General features: G+C 39.6%; 1 protein-coding gene across 1 annotated transcript in view; it reads left to right on the forward strand.

Annotated features, from left to right (window-relative positions):
- The first annotated feature begins 2107 nt into the window (after positions 1-2107).
- LOC115374047 (proline-rich transmembrane protein 1) overlaps positions 2108-16005 on the forward strand; it is a 39639-nt gene continuing 25741 nt past the window's right edge. Inside the window, exons 1-2 of the mRNA XM_030072760.1 lie at positions 2108-2487; positions 9356-9583. Coding sequence (XP_029928620.1) covers positions 2326-2487; positions 9356-9583 — 390 coding nt within the window. The 5' untranslated portion in view covers positions 2108-2325. The remainder of the gene's footprint in view (positions 2488-9355; positions 9584-16005) is intronic.

Below are 16005 nucleotides of genomic sequence, written 5' to 3' on the forward strand. Positions count from 1 at the left end.
CAAATCTTCAGGCTCCCAGATTTCAGATGATGTCACTTTTATTCGGCATCTACTGTTGACCTTTTATTTCCCCCTGAGGATTCACTGCCCCCTCATTAAACTGAGTCAAAGGAAAGGCGGGGATATTTGTGAGCTTTAATGTTGACATACTTGAGACACAGTTTATCCGCTGTATTGTTTTAGGTGTAAATTTAATAAAGTGTTAAAAATGATGCTCACTTACTATAAAATATTAGTAAAGAGCAAATCTACACTTAAATGCAAGCAAGGGAACTGGCCAGAACAATAAGCCAAGGAAGCTCAGAAAATGCAAGTCTTTTAAGAGTCCTGGCATTTCACTATAAACATTACTTGAAGTGCTTCTGAATAACACTCGACTAAGACTAATGTAAAATAAATGACTAAAATCTGGCCAAAACAAAAATATACAATAAACCATCTCTCAGCTGACTCACAAATACAACACATTACTGAACCATCTGTCATAATATATTTGAACTAAGAATTAGCTGATTTCATGATTCTTAATTAGGGCCTACTGTATGTTGCTTTAATTTGGGGAACTCTTTATCACATCACCTGGGAGGAAGGCCCTGCCACCCTGCAGCCTGAAGGAGCAGCTGGGTGGACTGTGATCAAGTGTTCAGTAAACCTTTATTTTAAAAAAAAAATTAAAAAAAAAAAAAAAATGCTATCAAAAAAGGAGAAAAGAAAGAGGAAAAAGACATGCACCTGTCATTATTATGGCCAACGATTAATTAATTTAATAAGTTTGCAGGTGGAGAAATCATTAATGATTTCTCCAGTCTTGTATAAAGTAGGCCTATTTGAAAGCGATACTTGAGTAAAAGTACAAGTATCTTACCAGAAAATGACTTTGGCAGAAGTTAGTCACCTTTTAGTATATTACTTGAGTAAAAGTACACGACATTTACTGTACTTAAGCATCAAAAGTAATTTTCTGATATTTTCTATAGCCTACTTAAGTATTAGAAGTAAAAGTACTTAAACAAAGTGAGCGGTTAGAATTTTGATAATGAATTTATTGTGGCTCCCTTACAGTAAAAACAACCTGGGTACAGGAGGAAAAGCTTAAACTTTTTAACATTACCGTTAAACTAACCATAACCCGAAAATAATTCTTGCAAATACGGCCACGGGTGTGTAACGTTATCTTCGTCACCATCACAGACTTTATGATCTTCGTCATTTGCTACCGGAGGGGTACCGTTATCAGCAGAGTCTGCTGCTGCAGGTGCTTCCATCACCGCTTGTGTCGTGTGTAATATGCAAAGGGAGCTTCTTCTTCTTCTTCTTGAAATGATAAACAGGAATTACGTAACCAACTCAACTTTTATTTTGTAGTAACGAGTAACGAAGATGGTTTCAAAAGAGAAATGTATCGGAGTAAAAGTACACATTTTATTTCGGAAATGTAGTGGAGTAAAAGTAAAAGCTGTAAGAAATATAAATAACGAAGTAAAGTACAGATATGTGAAAATTCTATTTAAGTACAGTAACGAAGTATTTGTACTTCGTTAGCCTACACAACACTGGATTTGTCTTACATTACCAAAATGAACAACTGTCCAGAAGATGGCGACATAGAAGGGGGTTTAAAAGTACTCCAAAGATTCCTGCTAAGATTTCCATTTCAAGATTTGGAGATCCACAACCAGTGGAATCTGGATCAGCATTATCCAATCTGACAATGTTTTACAAAACCGGGTCAAAATCAGTGAGGGCACTTTGCTGCTGGATGGGAAAACGTGGGATGTGGTTATCCAGATGAAAAGTTTTTAAAGGCAAGGAGAAAAGAGGAACAGCTGCTCTTGCTGCTGCATGAGCATCACAGTCTTCAAATGTGCACTGTCCACCACAAGTTCTGGCCATAATGACATGAGTTTGGCACAGATGTGAGAGCAGATGCCACTTAACACACTGTTCATATTGAAACCTTGAATTAAACGCACACAAAATAAGAAATAAAGGAAAAATAAAATAAAGAAAATCGGCCTTTCCAAGCGTTTGTAACATATGGCTGCACTTTTTTGTGTGAGGTGGTGCGGTTTTTATTTTGAAAGTCGTGGGCGGAAGTGTAATTCCTTTGTTCTGGCGGACTTGACATTGGTGAGAGAAACATCAATTATAAATCGCTCCCTTTTCACGTCAGGGACACGCATCGCGGGAGAAAACTCACTATTTGACGCTGGAAATTTATTATTAACAAAAAACCACAACGAGGCGCCTGACGACAGGGATAAAAAGTGACAGGGAGAAACTGTAAACCAAACCAGCCAGCAAAGGAACACCAAGTGCCGCAGAATGGACTCCAGCAAGTTGCCCAGCGCTCCTCCGACGGACTGGAGCTCAGATGAGAAATCGCGGCAGCCGCAGATGGGACAGCCAGCTCCGCCACCATACGAGGACTACCCCCAGTATCCCAACCCTGGATATCCCGGCCAGGCGTACCCACCATACCCGCAGGTAGGCAGCAGCCCTCCCGGTTGGAAATCACTTTATTGTTGGCATTCCTGATGGAAAAGGATCCTGTCAATCAGTTACATTTATGACTCTTAATAGGAAACATACCCACAAGCCATTTGGTGTAGGATTAAATATTTAAACCTTACTTTTCTAGAAGCCAGTGGAAAAAAAATCCAATCGGGAAAGATGAGGCCCAAACATAATTGATTTTATCTTTGTAGCTCTCTAACAGTCATATTGTGCCACATGTGGTTGAAAGGAAGCTTGCCGCAGCGTTTTGACCTGAGAGCATCTGATACATGAGAAAGCTTTTTATGTATCATGACGAATTGATGAGGAGCCTCCAGAGTGAGCAAATGTTAAGCAAGATGAGAGAGACGCCCAAAGCCAATGTTTACCATATAAAAAAAAATCTCTTCGATCTTTCGAGGCCCCTAATGTTCAGTGGAGCCAAGACATTATGCATTATCATTCATTTCAAACCTTAAATACATAAATAAGTAAATAAATAAATAACACATTTTAGATACTGAGTTTAGCATTTAATGCTTTTTCTTTTTCACTTTCATTCACTTCCAATTTGATAAGGAACAGTAAAACAACATACAAACAAACAAACAGCCCATACAAATAAATGAAACAGATTTTCCCTCACCACACGTCTGATAAAGATTTGGTCTCATGCCTGTAGTGTTTCTGAGACAGTTTTAAAACTGGTTTCATGGAAGCACCCCAGACAGTGTGTTCATTCAAGGGAAGACAGACTTTTGCATTTCCACTTTATCTCACCCTTTAGTCTGAGGTTGATGATGGAAATTCTGCCTCATGTATCACTCCTCTGTGCCAGAGGCTGGCAGAGCAGGAGACACACTAATCTTTATCACTGGTACATTCCTACTAGTCAGTGAAGGTGTGTGCACTTTGAGGAATGATAATAATGTTTGATAGTAATAATTTGAGTAATGATAATAAACCCCAGAACCCTACCTGGTGTTTATATAATGTTACATATATGCTGCCATGTTTTCCGTCACCAGCATCTCATATCTCTGAGTTTCCTTCAACATTAATTAAGTTGAGAATCGTCTTTGCCTCTGTCAGTAAACAAGACTAAAGGGCCTTTTGTGTGTGTGTGTGTGTGTGTGTGTGTGTGTGTGTGTGTGTGTCAAGGTGCATGGAGCAAAGCCTGGTTATTTTCATGATACGATGAGCCTGGCGCATGAAGCAAGGTTAGGGTGGGGTTTTAATGTGCAATTGAGATGAATGTGAGTGTGGGAAGGGGCGGGTAATTGAATTAGCCGTTCAGTTATCTGCCCATGCCTCCCTTTAAAGAGCATGCACTCAGCAAGGAGCAGGCGACTCACGCAGACAGACACAGAGAGAAAGAGAGAGAGAGAGAAACAGAGAGAAAGAGAATGGATGTAGATAAGGTAAGGCTGCAAACTCCTTTCTAGCCCTTCGCTCTTCCTCATTTTCAGAGAATAACACGGTATTCCCTCTGCTGTAAAAAGAACTGCTAACTTTTCCAGCCATTATTTTGCTGTTAGTAGTCATAACGTAAAATACATCACAGCCAAGTGTTGTGCTTATTTGTGTAATTACCAGTTATATCCTGAATTATGAGTTTAAAGAAGTTGCATGTTTTGTGGTAATTTATTTACATTTATTGTATCATATTATAGAAAAAGACATACCCTCCAGCTGTCCAGATGCTGGCTGTCAGCTTGACGCAGATGACAGTGGTTTATACAAACTGAGATTCTGTCTAAACATATGACGAGTGCTTTGGAGTTGCATCAACAGAATCACCTCGCCTTAACTCTTGCAAAAACAGTGTGCTTCTATGTATTTGTGTATTAGGAAATAGGCTCTTTATCTGGATTCAAAGTCTGCATGGAGGGCCAGGAAACTGAGGATATGGGTTGTCATTTCAACAAATTTTTAAGACATCCCACGCACTTGGGTGTCAAAAAATTCAGAATTTTTCACCAGTTGTTCCTTATTTATCCAATAGGCACACTGTAAAATTTTAGTTTGCTCGGATGGATACTTTTTGAGATACGGCCAATAGTGAGGGGTGTATATCTCAGGAACTACACCACAAAGGAAACTCAAATTTGGTACAATAATACACCTCCTTCATTATTGCTGCACACTCAGTTCAGGTTTTCACTTCCAAATGGCTATTTCCACAGTAAAGTGCAATTTTAGTAGTCAATTTTATGTATATTTTATGTATGGTGAAATTCAAACCAAGAAAGAGTAAGCTTTGAACTTTAAATTAAAACAGATCAGATTTTTTAAGACTTTCCCACATGCAGTTATGGGCCAATGAAAATCTGTCATGAAACCTTTTTTTTTGGATTTGGAGAAGCTCCCATCCAGAAACCGATGCATATATCTGATTAACCATTAATGCTTTGAACAGTCTATGTATGTATGTAGCTCTGAAAAAATCAAGAAGCTGGGGCATATACAAAGTTGTTTTCTGAAGGCCCAAACATTGTCGACCACAAAACCTGCGTAACTGTTTTTCCATTTTTGAGGGGCTGGCATGTAGGGTTGAGCCGGATACTCGGCTGAAACGAGTATCCAGTATGGATAAAGCACTTTTGCAGAGCCCGCCCTAGGACTTTGGTGGCCCTATACAAGATTTTGTTTGTGGCCCCAAAACACATCTAGCACAACCATCAAATCACGCACACACTCCTCATAACTGCATGAATACGAACACACACACACACACACACACACACACACACACACACACACACACACACACACACACACACACACATGCTCACAAGCATGAGAAAGGGACAAATTAATTAACAACAATTTCTTACTTTATTTTAAACAATGTATATTAAAATATATTATAATTTGAGACAAAACCCAACCAAAAGTATTCAAAATGCTAAATAAAGTGAACATATTGAAATAATAAAAGAAACAAACCTGATAAAAATAAATAAATAAATAATGAACAATCAACTTGAGTGCAAAATATTCAGAATAAAGTTAAAACTGCAAAAGTGTAAACTATAGTACAAAGCAAGAGGCTGAAGATGGTGTTTCTTCTGCTGCAGCAGTAGATGTGCTAAAGAACTTCAGTAATGCCCCTGAAAAGATTAGGATTTAAATTATTTTTAATTCTTAGATATAAGGCACATATTAATCAAAACTTGCAAATTATCCAATTAAAATGTCAAAATATGATTTTTCAATCACAGATTGTTTAAAAAAAAAAAAAAAAGCCGAAGTGATACGTCTTCTCTGAATAGACAAGCTAAGCCAGTGTGTTGCTGTTAGCCAGTGAAAATATAGCAGAGTGGCAACTCTTCACTTAGTTACACAATCTATGTCAGTGCGCTGCTGTAGCTGGAGAGTTTCTCTGCCCTTTGCCTCGTGCGGTGCCGGTGCAGCTGTTATGCCAAATTCCGCGTTAAAAATAGATTCCGTTTTATTTGGCTAATCTGCACGCTTCACACAAGTCACCCAAATGGCCAGTGGATCACTGGTATTTGCGAGCGCTTGTGTTTTTCGCGCTAGGCGATTCATACATTCCACCACCGCCTAGCGTACAACGGATGTGTTGCGGCTGAAAGCCATCCTCTCAGCGTTCAAGCAGAAACTATTCGCTGCAGTGATTGGTTAATTCCGTTGTCAGTATTTCATGACGTATGGCCCAGTGCCCGCCTAACTCCCCCCGGACAATCCAAGCTAGCATCAACAACAGATTCCTAAAGGAGCCGCAGATTGAATATGTCGATGTGCGTTTTTTCCCCTTTCCTTGTTCGTTTGATCTAGGCGGTCGGTGAAAACGTCTAGGTGGTGCGCCTAAGAAATTATAAGGCAGGGAAAACCCTGCACTCAGGTCTGACAGCTCACGTCGCGTCTCTCTTCAGTAGCGGTTAGGTTTTTTTCAGCTCACTCTTCCCTCGGTCTGTAATCACTGATAGTCAGTAGAGTTTCTGCTAAACTTGCTCGGTGACAGGCGCGCTGCTTTTGAGCAGACAGGCTGAATGTGACTTGGTCGCGTCTCTCACTCTCAAAAACATTGATCCGAAGCTCAATTCTGAGGCTGTTGTGTAAATAGTTTTCCAATAAACAATAAATATAGCAACTTCTGATCAACCCATATCAATTGCAGGCTTAAAATAACATACCAGTTAAGCCCCACCCATTTCCGGGCAAACCCTGCCAACTTCCGGTTTAAGCACCACCCACCTCCGTTTTAGGCCCCGCCCATTCCAAGTACAGATACGGATAATGTAGATGGTTGATATTGACACCTGAAAATGGAGGAAAAATAAGGATGCGTGAAAATCGAACCAAAATTGACACACACCCCCTTACTAAATTGGCCATATCTCAAAAAGAATGCATCCGAGCAAACTAAAATTTTACAGTGTGCCTATTGGATAAATAAGGAACAAATGTTGAATTTTTCAGATTTTTTTGAGACCCAAATGTGTAGGCCATTTGTTGAAATGACATGGAATGACCCATAACTGAATTTTATATTTAAGGATAGCTCCAGGCCTGTTCAACTAGTGGCCCGCAGGCCGGATATGGCCCTTTAGATTTTTTCTATGGGCCGTGAGAGGCTGCGAGTAAATCAAGTTGGTATATGTGATAGCCTATGATAAATAAATTAACTTAAGCTACTTAGGTTACTGTCAGTCTGATGGAAAGTGTTTCAATATGTTCATCCTGTTTTCCATCTTTATGGGTGTGGTCAGAGAAACATGGCAGACCCTGTTTCATGGCTGCTCGGGCCAGTTGGTGTTCTGGTGACGTGGAAACACACTTTGCCCGTTCATGTGATAATTTAGTGCCTGTACACGGGGCTTGGTGCCAGAGTGGTAAGGGTGGTTTATTTAGATAAGGAAGCGCAAGGCGAGATGTTGCTGTTTTGTTTACAAAAATTAAGTCTTTGCAGAGCAACGTCCGTTCTGTCATTAAAAGAGAGCCCTATGTCCCTTTGGTTTGTTAGATGTAGCCTAAACTTTGGAATATCAAGCTTTGTAGTCCTGTCAGCACTGCTTAATTGTATTGACCGGCTGCTGTCTGGAATTGATTATGATACCATTAAAGTGAAAGAAGAGCGATGCATGTGGCTGTTTTATTTCATGTGGTAATAAACTGTGAGAGCAGGAGTTACCTGGAGTTGCTCGCTGACAAATTCTTTGTATTCCTTGTTGATGTTACTATATTGATTGTTCTGTGTGGATGGGTTGTTCATCTATTATTGTTTGTTAAGGTTGATGTTCTGTGCCTGAGGACACCCTGAAAATGAGATGATGCATCTCAAGGGTTTTTTTTTTTTTAATGAAAAAATGGAAAATCTTGCTGCTGAAGTTGAATAGTCCTGCTCTAGACCCTCAACGGAAATGTGAAAGTCACACTAAGAAGACTAACAAAATAGCCAAGACAAATTTTAATTGTTTTAAAATAATTAATTTCCATACAGGCTGCTGAGTTAGTTATGCATGCAGTGATCCTCTCCCACTTGTATTACATTGTATTCCTGTTTGCAGTCAAGCATCTCAGTTCACAATTAAAGATATGATCTTCCTTTCAATTAGTAACTGAAACTAACTAAAAAAAAAATGTCAGATAGCGTTACTGCCATGTCCTAAAAAAGTATAAAGTGCTTAATTTTTAAAGTTTTACTTAGGTTTGTTATCTTAAAGCCTCTTAAATCTAAGTTTAAGTTTACATGAACTAAAATGACAAAAATTACACAGTGCACAAATATTGCTTCTTTTTTTTTTTAATCTCAAATTAATTTGGCCTTCATCTTAGGTTCATTATCTTGATAAAAAAAAAAAAAATTATAGGTTCCACAGCATAAGGTCACTTTGGCAGCATACATAGGAGTAAAAGTAGGTTATGTGTGCACAAAATAAATCAAATTCATAAAACCGTGTGCACACCAGCATGCAATTATCTCTTTATTAGTTCCAATAATTTTCAGAGAGATAGTCAACAGACTTTCACTGTAGCCATTTAGACATGAAACAGCAGGTAAACACAGGTGCTCCTAATGGCATTAATGAAGGTTCTGTTGTGTTTAAGTGCACTGGAGTCTTTCCAGTGAGCCAGCATGGACAATAGCAGAACCCTGGCTCTGTTAGACCTAAATCCAACTAAATCTTAATTAATAACATCAGTAACACCTGTGTTTGCCCTGTTATTGATGTCAGAGTGGCTGCTGTGAAAAAGCAAGACAGATGAGAGAAAGTTCCCTGGTTGCCTCCATTCGTGTATCAGCAGCCAAACATGTTCACTGAGTGACTAATAGCTAAAATACTTAAAATAAAATAGACAACCCTTTCTTGCAGCAGGTTGTGCAATTTAATCTGGAGATTTGTGTCTATGGATTGTCTATAAATTGTCCATTTTTGCGTGCACATGGACACAAATTTCATATTCATGAGCACAAACTTGCCTTTTAGTGCACATGCAAGATTTTTCCTTTCAAGAAGTGGCTAAATTCCTGTGGTTTTTGTCAACAAAACAACTTGATTAAAGTTAGTGGAAGGTAATGGTTAAGTTTAGGAAGAGGTAATGGTTAAGGTTAGGAAATGGTCCTGGTTAAGGTTTGAAAAAGGTAACGTTAAAGGTTAGGAAAAGGTCATGGTTAAGGTTAGGAAAAGGTGGTATTTAAGATTACAAGCTAAGGTTTTTAGAAACTAATTGTGAATCTTCTTCTATATTGAATTCAAAACCATTGGTTAAGCTTTATTTTCCAAATGTGATGTGATTATTTCACGTATGTTTCAAGTATCTATCTGGTATATTTGACATCCCTGTTTTTGTTTTTTTACCTGAAAATGGATTTCACGTCTTTGGCACACAGGGCTACGGAAACCCAGCACAGCCTCTGGGTGTAAATTATGGACAACAACCATACGGCATGGCCGCTGGGATGCAGCATCCAGGACAACCGGGGGCTGTCGCTGTCACCATGCAGCCGACCCGGTGCCCGCTGACTAACCCAGCCAACGACTACTTGGGCTACTCCATCTTCACCCTGTTGTGCTGCTGTCTGCCTCTTGGAATAGCAGCCCTCATCTACTCCATCTTAGTAAGTGAGCCTTTTGTACATTTTATATTTATACCCTGTCAGAGTTTCATTATCAAAGTGGTTGCCTGCTGCAGAGCCATGCATAATCCATTTCAGTTTCCCATAGCAGCTGTCATATTGTCTTTAAGTGCATATCGGAAACATACACACTCAATATTTGAGCTTCCTACTTGATTGGCTTTTAAGTGGTTGGAAAAACCAGATAGTCATAGTTACGCCATTAGACTACGGTGTGGCGTAGCTCAGGAGGCAGAGTCCTGCCGGGTATGCTTTTACAAATCTGCGTCTGACCCAGACCCACAGAGCTCAATACCACACCTGACCCATTAATGCACTTTCCTCTAAATCAATTGTGGATCCAGCACAAGCCAGTAATGCAAGACCTACAACCCCCATGTAGCACAGTCATCTGGTAAACGGAAGGTTCCTGTTTTTTTCTTTGGCTGAAAGGTTCCTGTTTTTTCAGATTCTGCAGATTAGTGTTGACTCAGTCATCGATATTTCCCACTTGTAATTATGACTTTGGTCATTCATGAGCTTGTTAGCTAGACAATACAGTAAATAAAATGTTTTTTGAGGAACACTTCAGGGCCCTAACAGTAATTACTGTATTTAGACTGTGAGGTAGTGGCACATGAGCACTTCCTTCAGAAGGCCCATTTCCACCAAAAGGTTCCTGGTAGTGTTTGGGGGGCAGGAGCTGCTACAGGAACGTCCTCTCGCTCGGCCCTCTCACCTGCTGTGTCTCCACTGAGAGGGCCGAGTAGGAGGAAGGTTCCTGTAAAGTTACCGGGCGGTTGAGTGACCATGACCGGAGAATCAAAATGCGTGTTGTTAGCGCAAGCTAACGTCCGCTAAAGCTAATGTTAGCATCCCTAAAATGCCGGCTAAAAAGTGTGTTGTTAGCATTAGCTAACGTTAGCTAGCACGCTAGCGTTAGCTTGGTAGTGTTGGCTGTGTTGCTAGGGACGCCTAACGTTAGCTAAAGCTAACGCTAGCATCCGGCTATTTTGTCCCTTTCTGTTGACACATCGCGGCGTGAGTAAATCCAATCAGCACCAAGTAAACCCCAAGCCCCACCCAGGAGTTTTTCAGGGCCGCTCAGAGTCCCTACCCCGAGGCAGGGCCATTTTTTAGCCCCTGTAAAAGTTCAGGAGCTCTCTCCTTCGGGGTAGTTCTGGCGGTGGAGACACGCGACAACGGACCCGGCCCCGTAAAATTACCTAGAGTCTTGAGTTTTGTCGTTTCGTAAATAGCAGTGGGAAATTGGGAAATATCAATAATACCTTAGTTTTCACGTTGTGGTGTTTTTTGGCAACACAACTCTTTAAATAGTGGAAAAAGAATATAGAATATACCCTTTGCACAGCCTTGTGATCTTGCTGCTGATGTAAAACAACTCTTGCATAATTTTTTTTGGTAATAATGTAACAAAAATAGTTTTTTTTTTTTGCTAGTTGCTATAGTTGCCTGATACCTACGACCAAAGCACTTGAACGCCAGTCAAATCGTGTACAGGAGCTCCGACATCAGAAACAAGAGCTTCTGACTTGTTTCTGAGGGCAGGATATGTTTCCAACATGCAGCTGAAGGGATGATTAATCCCAGAATCCCAGAATAGGACCATCCGCCTGTCAGCCACAACCGATTCAAGGCAGCAGACAAACCTGCTGTCATCTATGCAAAATGAACCTTGATTATCATCGTTATGGATTCAAATTGGCACAGGGATGCTGGCCGTGTAAGAAGATGTCGATAACGCAACTAAGATGCACTCTCAAATGCACTTGTACGATATAGACAGGTATTCCAATTTCAAAATGTGATATGACTGGTAGGTTATTGTGAAAAAGCTGCCCTAAGTTGCATGTTAATCTAAGATGTAACCATTAAAGTAGTCAGATAACATTGTGCTGTTGCGTATTTCTCGTAATAAACTTTTTTTTTTTTCCCACCACGCCTGCCAGATAATAACGTTATACTGTAACCACTGGAATTTACTGAGTCCCTGTCCACTGGTGTTCTCGCAGCATCACTTTTTTTTGTTCTTCTCCTATGTTCTTATATGAAGATCGGCACAGGGTATAGATCTACAAACTCTGACGGGAAGTTATTATTCTCAGCTGGTAAAAACATCTCAGCTGGTAAACACTAATAATGACATTTAAGTGGTGTACATTGTGAAATGCTGAGCCTTTGCTGATTTCGCAGTTTAGCAGAAATGAGGCCAAAGATAACAATTTTTGAAAATAGGTGGATTTTGCTGTTTCCTCTGTGACTTGAACACTTTCGCAACAACCCTGTCGTAGCGTGTGTGTGTGTACAGTGTTAACATACATGTTGAGCTTCGGTTATCAGCTCAGTGTTTCACTCACTCTCACATCATTCTCAATTATCTTCCATATCTTGTGTGGTTAGCACACTGCAAGAAGAGGCTCCTCCCTCTCTCCATGGACCTTTCTCTCTCTCTCTCCCACACACACACACACACACACGTATGCAACACCCTGGAAAAGGCCAAATAATTTTGCAATGAGCAGCAATCAGTCGTGTTTTTCAGTGTTGTAATCTGCACTCAAATGTGCATCCGCGTAAATTACGTTGGAAAACTGGAAATTAAGTCGATATGTGGCACAAGTTTATCAATAACGAATAAGTATGACGATATTTTGATATTTCGATATTTTGTCCCACCCCAATATAAACACATACACACCTGTATATACCTTTCCACCAGAGCACACTGAACCGTATGTATAGACACGAGCTCTGTAATGAGATCAGCACTGCCTGTCTCATCTTCACCTGTCATCATAATCATATTTGTGTGTGTAGTTACTGTTGTGCGTCTTAGTGTCTAATGAGAAACAGAGAGAGAGAGAGAGAGAGAACAGAGAAAAATAACAGAAAGGAGACAGAGGAGCTTTTTTGCAAATGTGACTTCATGTATCTCGCTGAGGAACTGAGGAAAAGTCACGAGTCATGGTTGCTTAATTGTTAATGACATTGAATGCTCACAGTCCTCTAGTGATGTTGTTGTTGAAACCAAACCTGAAGAGAACCAGCATTGCAAGTATTCTCTTTATCAAAGCTGACTGGTTGTTGATACTCTTACTTAACACAGGACACTTGACAATGTTGTGAAAACGAATACACAAATAAAGTTATTAGTATAGTTATTGTTGTTTATTTTGTCAGGTAGCCAGTTAGCTGTACCCCATCCATCAGGGCATCACACACTCTCACAGATCCCAACCCTGAACACCAAAGACTGAGATCTATGAAAAAGCATGTGGTTCACAATCAAAGGTTTATTTATTTGTTACTCTTAATGCAAACCATGATTATAATTACTATGTTTCATTTCATCATTTATTTTATGTGCTGATCATAAGATATGGAATGCCAACAAAACTGAGAACAGGTTGTACAACAAGTGGAAATGGCAACACATCAAATCATCAGTTGAAAAAAATCAAATAATGATTTGACAGTTAACCTCAGATTAATTCCAGATGACGTCCAGATTAAGTTTTATATGGCAGAGTAATCCTCCCATAAACTGGCACCTTGCCTCTATAATCCCCTTTACATGATTTAGTCCTAATAAATCTCAATTTTCTTTCTTTTTTAATAAGTCTTAATTTTGATTATGTACAGAGAACTTTTTTTTATTTATTTCCTCTTAAAATATTTGCTTCCTCTCCCATCACATCCTCAAGTTTAACCCAAGCAAGCAGCCTTGATCCTGCTTCACCACATCATGCGTTCATCACGCCATGGGACTTTGTCTATTGTAATTATAAAGTTCAACGCTTCAGGCGCTACTTTTAGGACAGCCCCCACCCCCCCAACGCCACCACCACCCTCAGTACATGCAGTTACACCCATGAGGATACAGAGTGAGGATTGGTGGCAACAGGTGGGGGGAGAGAGAACTTAAAAATGGAGCTGTTTGAACTATGTGAACTCTGCGCCCTGTGTGGGCCCAGGATTTCGCCCCGTGCTTTTGGCCCTCATGAGTTTCTCTGAATAATCTTAAAACCTGTTTGAGTTTTAGCCACTCTGGTGTGCACAAAGATCAGAGCTATTGTGCTGCTGTGACTGACAGATGAAGAATCCTCTTCATCCTCTTAAATCAGAAATCAGAAAATCTTTATTGTCATCATACCAAAAAGCATAACGAAATTGTGTGCGTTTCCATTTCCAGTACCTTTCAATAGAAAGAATAAAAGGAGAAATAACTAAAAACAAAAACAGTTAAGTAAAAAAAACAATAAATATACAGTAAGTTAAAAAAAAAGACAAATAAATATATTGCACTGGGGGATGTAATTGCGCATGAAATTGCACATGAAAATTGCACATGAGAATATATTGCACTGGAAAAATATATATTGCACAGGGAGTGGGAGGTAGTCATGCCCCTCAGTGACCATTTATTATTTCAACAGCCCTGAGGTATGAGCTGTTTTTCATATGCTGTTTAAAGGTGGCCTACTGCATTATGCTTTACCCCATTGGTGTAAACACAGATAAACTCCAGTTACGTCACAACCAGCACTATTTTAGCCACGTCGCCATGTAACAAAGGAGATGATGGTGCATGCACGTCAACACTGATTACACAGGTTTTGAAAATCTTCACCCCAGGAAGAATTTCCCACAATGTTCGTAGGCCTAAAACCTAGTTTGCGTGCGGTTGGCAGGCCATAAAGCATAGAAAAATGTTTTCAGTAACACCTGTGTACATGTGGACAGGTTTACTGTTTGCTCTCAGAACCTCCACACCGGCACAAGGGTTGTTTTTCACAAAGGGATTTTTCCCAGTTTATTAAAACAACTTTTTTTTTTTTTTTTTCAAAATGTATTCTTAATGTAATCTGAGCCTCGTAAAGAGCAATATATTCAGTATTCAGGCACCAAATACAGATGAAATTTGATCTTTCTAGCTATTTCTGGTGAAGTTACTGGCTGTTCACTGTCTCGCTTAGGTACATACATCATGAAATAAATTAATAATGTTAACCAGGACAGGAAACACACATATAGTGGTTATACCCCTGAATATCCAGTTTTATCTTATTCTTTTAAGATTAAGTCAGTGGGGCGGGTCACCCTGCCTGGTTAAGATGCCTTTCCACCCTAAAGAATAAGATGTTGAGGTAAATACTTAATATTTGTCATTTTAGGAAAATGGAATACCGACACAAAATAAAGATCAGTGCACAATTTTTTTTTTTTTTTTTAATCAGTACTGGCTTTTAACAAATCATATTATTAGTTTATAAGAGATTCTTCAAAACACTTGCATATAAGACCACAACCAAGACATTAGTGATTAAAAAAATAAACAAATAAATAAATAATGATACTGATGGGGCAGTCTAGTTTTCCAGTTTTTTACTTTTCTTACACTTTTCCATGTTACATCAAACACTGCATAATTATTATCCATCCAACCTGTTAATCTATTCCTGAACATTTTCAGCCAGTTGGTCCTAACAATGTCACACACACACACACACACACACACACACACACAGACACACACACAAACACACACACACACACACACACACACACACACACACACACACACACACACACACAGACATCATGGATGTACAGATGTTTTTCTTTGTGAGTTGCAAATACTGAGCCTCTGTACCAGTGTCCTACATGTTTTTTTGAGGACCAGATTTTTTCAGAATGAGTTGTTGGTGTTATTGTTGGAGGTTTCGTAAAAACATCGCATCAAGGAAATAAAAGGATCATATGTCTGCTCCGGTAACTTTCCACAAGACACATGTGAAAGTATATATCTTTGGAGGAGGAGTTTGTCAGTGAAAAGGCACCAGTGCTGAACTCTTTGGGTGTGTGTGTGTGTGTGTGTGTGTGTGTGTGTGTGTGTGTGTGTGTGTGTGTTTGTGTTTGTGAGTGTGAGAGTAACTGACTGCGCTAAGTTTCATTTTTCCAGAAGTTACCTGTCATGCTTTAGAAACCTGTTTCTCAAATGGGGGAATGTGGAGAAACTCCTTGGGGTATGGGAGATTTTTAAAAAATATATTTTAAAAAATAGCATCCATGCAAGGTTCCTTAAAAATCATTATTTAAGCTAATAAATATTCATTAAAATATAAATGGAAGTTCATAAATGGATTTTTTATATTCAGTATTCAATTTCATCATCCTGAAAAACCCCGAGACCACCCCCTCCCCCCCCACCACCACCCCCAGGGTGTGTGTGTGTGTGTGTGGGAGCGAGGTGACTCAGAGAGTAACTGACTGCGATAACTTTCATTTTTCCAGAAGTTACCGGTCATGCTTTAGAAGCCTGTTTCTCAAATGGGGGAATGTGGAGAAACTCCTTGGGGTACGGGAGATTTAAAAAATATATATATTTTAAAAAATAGCATCCA

The sequence above is a fragment of the Myripristis murdjan genome, chromosome 16 (assembly GCF_902150065.1).
Source record: "Myripristis murdjan chromosome 16, fMyrMur1.1, whole genome shotgun sequence".
In the NCBI taxonomy this organism is placed as follows: domain Eukaryota; kingdom Metazoa; phylum Chordata; class Actinopteri; order Holocentriformes; family Holocentridae; genus Myripristis; species Myripristis murdjan.